This window comes from Camponotus floridanus, unplaced genomic scaffold (assembly GCF_003227725.1).
Source record: "Camponotus floridanus strain SB8 unplaced genomic scaffold, Cflo_v7.5 scaffold163, whole genome shotgun sequence".
NCBI lineage: Eukaryota > Metazoa > Arthropoda > Insecta > Hymenoptera > Formicidae > Camponotus > Camponotus floridanus.
The window spans coordinates 362274-370032 of NW_020229285.1; the positions used below are offsets into that span (position 1 = coordinate 362274).

Genomic DNA, 7759 nt, shown 5'->3' on the forward strand with positions numbered 1-7759 from the left:
ATTGTTTTGACAACTGTTTAAAAATCTTGCCTTGATCTTGTCTCGAATTTCGAAATAAAACAAGATAAAATCAAGATTAATCTTGATATCTCGTGCAATCCTATACAAAAGGAAAAAAAATTAAGAAACTTATTAATTTTTATTATTATTTTAATCATGAAACTCTCTCTTTGAAATTCCTCTATTGGATTTTTAAACACGCGAGAAAATATGTGCGTTATGCTTACATTTAAAAGTAATCGCAGGGAAGAAAAATTAAGAAACTTGTTAGTTTTTACGAACTTTAATCATGAAAGTGCTGTCTTTAAAATTCCTTTGTTGAACTTTTAATCACGCGAATAAACATGTGCGTCCAACAAGGATTCAGCGAGGATTTTCGTCGAATAATTTAGCATCCACGAATTTCGGACTGGGAAGATTAAGCTAATGTTTGAGTTCGATTAGGATAATCCAACCGTGTTATGGTCGAAAAAAATTGATAGCTTAACTAGACGAAATGCGAACGGGGAACTACCGAGCTTAGGTTTGAGATTAGACGCGGAGGGCGCGAGGCCGACGACATGAAAGATGGATGACGACGGAAAAAGGGCAACTAAGCAGCACGTCTGCCGTTGAAAAGCTGAAAATCCTGATTCGACTGAGCGCGAATGCTCGAGCGAGCTAGTAAAAAGCCCGCGGAACGGCCAGGAAAATCCTTTGGTCGCGCCATTAACGGTGATTTCTCCTAAGCTTCACCGATCCTCTCTTCCCTCGTCGATGTCAACTCCATTTCGACTAATCAAGTCGTCATTCACATCGAGCCGCGATTTTTATCGCCGTTTTATGAAGCTTCATCGCATTTATCAATAAATTCGATTATCTTAACCCATTCAGCCTGAATTTTTTCTGTAATGTAAAAAATTATTTAATTAATTTTTATTGATGCTAAGGGTTTTTAAAACGACGAGATATATATATATATATATTTTTTCCACCGAGAGATCGCAGGGAAACTAATTCTAAAAAATAACTATTTCAAATAATTTTAAAGTTTTGGTGCATAATTGTGCACATAGGGTCTGAATGGGTTAATCTTAATTCTGAAGATCGTCAGTGTTAAAAATTCAAGAGATGATTTCTCATCATCTTTACCAAAAATTTTTATTTCAAGATACATTATTATTATTGTTGTTATTATACAAAAACGTGTATTATTATAAAATTTCAGGTTTTAAAATGATAAACATAGTAATATCTCCTTACGCATTATAATCTGTGGCTAAGAGTGATGCGTAAGGGGATCGTGATATGCATGGACGGGCAAGGAGAGTTTCGAGAGGCATCGTGGAAGGGAAGCCAAGTAGCAGAACCGCCGCTGTCTGATGCAATTATGCATGCGTTTAGCGAACTTTCACGATACCGCCGTTCGCGACGAGAGCCTGCGTGCCGTAAAGGGATCCCGATCTAACTCCCAGGCCCACTCCCAGACTCAGCAGTCCCGGATGCGAGGCCAGGACGTGCGTGGAAGCTGAGTTGAACTGCCTCGAGACGGTCGCCTGCACAATCGTAAAGCAACTTTTAATCCCTCGATGTACTTCGCACGATTCTCATCATCTTCTTCGATCATTTTCGCGGACAGGAAAAGCCACCGCCAAACTGGATCTCGCGATAGATCCCCGTTCTTCGTGTTTTCTCGCTCGCGGAGATTAATGAAGGCGCCTCTCTAAAGTAACCGGATTATACCGACCTGCGGACGAACTGCAATTGCAACCGGCGTAACGATGGGATGCACTGTTGCTGCAGCAGCAGCGGTGAAGCTGGGATCCCGCTGCACGACCGCGTTAAAACCATTGATGGGATCGGCCGCGTAGGAAACGAGACGCCGGGCACCATCGGGCTCGATTAAGCTGTAACTTCCCTCGACTACGTCGCCGTTGCGAGTCTCCTCCTGCACCTTGTTGTCGCCTGGGAAGAATACGTATTTATAATACTCGAATAAAAGTTCCGCGTTCATTGTTTCATTTAAGTTTCGCGAACGGAGTCCCGGAAATTCTATAATTCGATAGAAAATCCTCTTTCTTCTTCCCTCTTCGACGACGAATAACCGAATTAAATGGTACATCGGCAGGAATTCACTCTACGAATTTGGTAACGTCGTTCAGACTCAACTTCCTTTTGTTTACGAAACCCGTCTTGTGAATCTAAGACATCTCTCGCTCTTGTCTCGAAATCGAAATTTAAGAACCCGGTCTTCTAATTTAATGAATTGAAAAAAATTGATTTTTTCTTTATGTTTCATTAAAGTATGATGTTTGGAGAATATGTCCTTCAAAAAATTCGTAAAATTGTCATAGTTTGTTTCATTTGTATGTAAATCTGAATCTGTCAATTTTATAGAATTTTTCATAATTGATAAAGAGAGAAAAAAGATACAATGCAATTTACAAATACAATTGCACAAAATTAAAACATATAATTTACAATCCTACATCCTTTGCATGAAATGGTATAGACGCATAGGATTTTATAAAATTGAAGTTATATATATATTAAATTTATTAATTTACTCTCTCTCTTTAAAGGATTGAAAAATATTTTTTAAATATTTTCTAAAAGTATAGATAGTAAAAAAATAATAAATTTAATAAAATTATAAGATTTTGAATAGTGCGTAAATCTTCGAATGAAATGAGTCAGCAAAACTTTTTCGCAAAACACTGCTCTCAAATTGGTGTGATGCATGTCTTGAAAACTAATGAATAACTTCAAATCTCTTAATGAAAACAAACTGTTTGGGGATACTAAATTTAATTAGAATTTTAAAAAGTTAATAAATATTTTTCTGATCAAGAAATGAATAAATTTCAACAAAATTGAAATATCTAAAACGATACTATTTTCAATTTCCTTTAATAAAATTAAATTCATGTCCCAGAAATATTCTACAAAATAAAATTAGATTGAATTGATTCATTTCAGATAAGCGAGGAGCAGCAAAAACTTGAACCATATACGATTTTAAATATGCCTGATTCATCAAGAAAATATCCAAGATATAAAAATAATAAGAGTTCTATTTAAATATCAATAAAAAATTAAAATATATGTAAAACTAAAAAAAAATTCAATTTCTAATATTTTTTAATTCATAAAAATTTTTCATACTACTAGAATAGATTAGGCTCTTAATCGAATGCTATTATTGATTGCATATATTTTTAGTTTTATCGAGAATCGTTACATCTTCAATTACTAATATTTAATAATTTTTCTGCGCAAGAATATATTTGCAATTAAATAATTTTCCTCGATCGAAGTCGATCTTAATGCTATATCTTTAGATAAACGATCCGGATTATATTGCATTTAATTTCAATTGTGCCAATTAAAATTAAATGGTCCATAAATATCTACAAATTGTATTGCAAGGATGTTACCGGTGAGACCATCTGCCACGCTATAACCGAAGCTATATCGAGGATGTGAATTGTAGTTTTCGGTTCTGATAACCGTCGCAGCTGGTTGCTGCGAGACAGCTACTGCGGCTGCACCTGGACCAGTGATCTCGGCGCGGGTGAGGGCCAGTAAGGTGGCGAAATAACCGATAATCTGTGCATCAAGAAGGAAATATCAGATATCGTCGACATGCTAAGTGATTAACTCAAATATGGTTTCAGCTAATATCGCTGATATCCCGATAGTCAGATGCATCGTAACAATTACATTGAATTACTGCAATGAAATATAATTACATTTTATATCCAATAGAACTTTATTTAAGTATATCTTTTCAAAAAGTTGCAAAATTAATTTATTAAACTTATTTATCGGTTGATTATCTCATTAAAAAAAATTGACAGAGTTATCAGTTATTATTGTAGCTTGTAAAAGAAAAGAATTAGCGAATCAACGTTGTGGAAAATGCGATTGTAAATTAATTCGAGCGAAAATAAACAAATAATAATAAAATGTAGAATATTAATTTTAATAATAAAATGTAGATTATTACTTTGTAAGACATGGTGATCACCACCGGTTTGTGCCTTCGTATTCGTCGACTGATTGTCTGCTTTACACGACTTGGAGACACTAGATTTTATACCAGTCGTGCCGGAGACCGTCCCCGTCCTTGCATCTCTATATCACCCACTCCACCCTCATTGGGGTCAGTACGTTTTTACTCTATGCGGATTATGGATAGAGTATAACATATGCCAATGTAGGGATTGCGATATCGCTGAAAATCCCAAGAACATCATGTGAACGGAAAAGTACAAATATCTGATAAAAAAAGAGGGGGCGAGAGGAAGGAGAGCCTTCCATTCAATTTAAATTCTCTCGAGAGTTAATATTTCCTCAGTAAAATTAAAAACGGACATATGTGGAACTTCGATCGGGTAGGGCCGAATTTTTGCATTATATTTGTCTTTAGTGCACCGACATTATTTTCAAGTTATAATTAATTTTATCGTTATCTAACAAAGCACGAAACATTAAAAATCCATTGTGTGCTAATAAAAATTTAACATATACAAAGCAAACCATTTAATTCTAGATTCTACAGGAAATTTAATTTTTTTCCAGTTTTATTTCAGTAGTATAATTAAAACCATTACCTATTTAAGAATAATTACAATTATATAACATTCTAAATTTTTCAAACTGTTTCTAGTGACATCCAAATCAGAAATTTAATTTTGCGAAAAAGCTTTCGCCGATTATGTCCAACTCTCAATTATTATCCGGAAATTATTAAAATCTTAATTTTTTAAATCAAATTAAACTAGTAGTACCAATAATTTGCAACATGTAATTAATTTTGTCATTATTTAACGAAATATGAGAGACAGAGGGAAACAATTTAAAAAAACCATGTATATATTGCGTGCGAATAAAAATTTAATATACACAAGCCATTTAATGCATTCTAAATTCTACGGAAAATTTAATTTCTCGAGATTCTCGAGAGTTTTATTTCAGTAGAATAATTAAAACCATTATCCATGTGTGAGAGAGAAGAATTATAATTACATAAAATTCTTTAAATTTTTTAAACTGTTTATAATAACATTCAAATCAAGAATTTAATTTCGGAATGAAACTATCTCACGATTCACGTCTAATTCATTATAATATATAATATTCATAATTATTATGTTCATAGATTGCCAAAATCTCATTATAAATTTTTTAATCAAATTAAACTAAGTCATTTCAACCGAAACATATTTATTATTAATACGACCACGAAGGGCAGCCAGTCAACCTGTAATCAAACACTCGATCAAGGTAGTCGAGCTAAACTACGCGCTAAGAGGATGATCATATTATTCAGTAGCGTTGATGTAAGTCAATAATTGATGCCATTGCGACATATTGAGTAATAAAATCTTTATGAGTCGGGGATCATCGTCAGGCCGACTTCTGATCAAATACATATATATATTTGCTTTATATAGGTCAAGAAAGTCTAGAGTAACTCGAGGATCCTCTCGAGGAATCACATGCTCACGCCAGTAACTCTACCTGCGTTAATCCACTATATGCTATATAGCCATGTACACGTGATATTGAGTGTCCGAACACTCCTGTGTGTTTGATCCATAATAGACACAAGAGATAATTGAACAATAAATATTTCATTATAAAAAATATAATATTACATAACTAATCAAGGAGTTTGCTATTTGATAAACATTTTCAATTTTATGATAAACATTTTCAATGTGTGAAATAGTTTTTTTAATTGCCGTTTTCAATTGATGAGATGCTATTATATATTAAAAACACAATAGCAAAAAAATAAGTAGCAATAGATAATCCGAGATTCGAATATTAATATAATACAAAGATATTATTGCAAAGATGTTATACAAATTATCGGCAGATATAACCCGTTTGAAATTGCTGCATATTTCGATAAGACTATCTGTTATTTGTCAGTTTTTGTAACCGTGCCTTTAACCCGTGAGGATTTAATGGCATTCTCATCGAATTTTTTTTCGAGTTTCTTGCGAGCTTCTTCCATCCGTTCCTTTCGTATTCGCTGCTGTTCCTTTTTCCAGATATCCTGTAAAACTCGATCTGTCATAATTGACTTACTCGTGTATTTCGCAAACGCTGCAAAATATACCTTGAAATCCTGACAAAAAGTAAACCATAGATTGAAGAAATCGTAAGGTTCCGCGTTCCATTGTGGCGCCTTTTGGAACGAACTGATAAAATCGCATTACGGCCTTGAATCTGTTTTTAGCCTCGAGTAACTCTTCTTTTTCGTTTGCCAGTTCGATATTCGCCCTCGCTACAAACGAATCCACTTTCTCCTTGAATGACATGGACGTAATTGGATCCTCTTCCATGACAGTGTTACACTTTTTCGCGCATACTAACAAATTAAATTAATTTCACTTATATCAGAATATTTTTACATATATATATGTAACTGTACGAAATATAGAATCGTATCAAGGCATACACTTTTTTATTGATGTAGATAACATATATATATATTTCATGTTAAAATTTTTAAGTGACGTTATTATGCCACATATTTGATATTTTAAATTAATATCACTTACTCTGTAATTCCTTTTCCAATCTGTCAAGTTCCTTGACAATATCATCAAACTTGATCGTAGATGCGACCTCGACGTCGCCAGGTTCAGGGACAGGTAGAGGTAACGGTTCGCCAAAGTTGTGCTCTTTATCCTGAGATAGTTTGGCATTGACAACATAGTGCAACAGGGTGATCTCGGGTACATTTGACTTTACGTCTTTCAGTTTGCCAAGAATCTCCAGACCGAAGCCATCAACCTGGCCGCGCATCATGTTATTGCCCACCGTTCATGTAATTGCCCAGAGTCAGTATGATGGCTATGACTTTCCTCAAAGACTCGGACTGCATCAAAAAGTCACAGGTAATTCGTACATTGTTTAATTTATACGAGACCGATGAGATTGCGTCTTGGAACTCCGATTGAGGCATCAAGCAAGTTATCCTTTCGGAAAAGTGCTTTATACCGGATAACCGTTTGAGAAATAATTCCGGTTGATCGATAGGAATATCCGAATACTCTGCTTTGTTAGCAGCGATCTTTGCTATCTCCTTCTCTGTAGGTTTCTACAAATTAGGAAACGAAGGCAGATGTTTGTAGATTTTGAATAGAAATTAAAAATGTTTTGTACCTATTTTCAAAATATTGAGAATTTAATGAAAATTGTACAGAATGTCCTCACATATGTTTAGAATTTTTAGTACAATTTTTAAATCGACTCACTAAAGCGTTTACAAGTTATAAGGATTTTAATTTGCACCGAATTAACATGTGTTCTTATGGGAAACGTATAACCACGTCGATTCAAATGACAAAAACACATGAAAATAATATTCAGAATTTGTTTAAAATTTGCAAAAGTTTAGATACAGAGAAAATATTTGATCAAATAATATTATACAAGTACTAACTGGTTAAAAAGATATTAAATATAATTCAATAAAGTTAGCCATGTATCTGTCACAATGCGAAATTCTTTGCCAAAAGTTAATCATTTCGATTAACAAAATTCGGAATATTTCAGTAAAAACGCAATAAATATTAAAAAATACATCTCTGTAGCTAAGATCAAATTGTAATATTCAACACAATTTCTTACTCAAAATATTATAACAATTTCTTACCAAAAGTGGATATATTCGTCAATATTGATTTTCAGCTACTTTTTGCTGAGATTCTACATACAAAACATCTTTAATTGTGTTAAGAAAAGAAAAAAATTAACT

General features: G+C 33.6%; 2 protein-coding genes across 2 annotated transcripts; both read right to left on the minus strand.

The window, feature by feature from the left end:
• Positions 1-1168: 1168 nt before the first annotated feature.
• Positions 1169-4142, minus strand: LOC105256765 (larval cuticle protein A2B). The gene is made up of 4 exons (XM_011266976.3): positions 3989-4142; positions 3417-3588; positions 1727-1944; positions 1169-1535 (listed from the first exon to the last, which is right to left on the minus strand). The coding sequence occupies exons 1-4, from the start codon at positions 3998-4000 to the stop codon at positions 1380-1382; spliced, it is 558 nt and encodes a 185-aa protein (XP_011265278.1). The 5' UTR covers positions 4001-4142; the 3' UTR covers positions 1169-1379.
• A 1790-nt stretch (positions 4143-5932) lies between these two features.
• On the minus strand, positions 5933-7077 carry LOC109610386 (protein cappuccino-like). Its single transcript, XM_020029253.2, has 3 exons — positions 6558-7077; positions 6113-6364; positions 5933-6049 (listed from the first exon to the last, which is right to left on the minus strand). Exons 1-3 carry the CDS (start codon positions 6805-6807, stop codon positions 5967-5969), a joined length of 585 nt encoding a protein of 194 aa, XP_019884812.2. The 5' UTR covers positions 6808-7077; the 3' UTR covers positions 5933-5966.
• Positions 7078-7759: the final 682 nt, after the last annotated feature.

What these genes read in the sequence shown, in the direction of transcription:
- LOC109610386 (XM_020029253.2), bottom strand. Translation starts at nt 6,807, where the DNA reads ATGATGCGCGGCCAGGTTGATGGCTTCGGTCTGGAGATTCTTGGCAAA. An exon ending in ATTGGAAAAGGAATTACAGA is followed by an intron (nt 6,365 to 6,557) that starts GTAAGTGATATT and finishes TTAATTTGTTAG; the next exon opens with TATGCGCGAAAAAGTGTAAC. An exon ending in CTTTTTGTCAGGATTTCAAG is followed by an intron (nt 6,050 to 6,112) that starts GTATATTTTGCA and finishes CGAGTTTTACAG; the next exon opens with GATATCTGGAAAAAGGAACA.
- LOC105256765 (XM_011266976.3), bottom strand. An exon ending in CGTGGCAGATGGTCTCACCG is followed by an intron (nt 1,945 to 3,416) that starts GTAACATCCTTG and finishes TATTCTTCCCAG; the next exon opens with GCGACAACAAGGTGCAGGAG. An exon ending in CAATTGCAGTTCGTCCGCAG is followed by an intron (nt 1,536 to 1,726) that starts GTCGGTATAATC and finishes ACGATTGTGCAG; the next exon opens with GCGACCGTCTCGAGGCAGTT.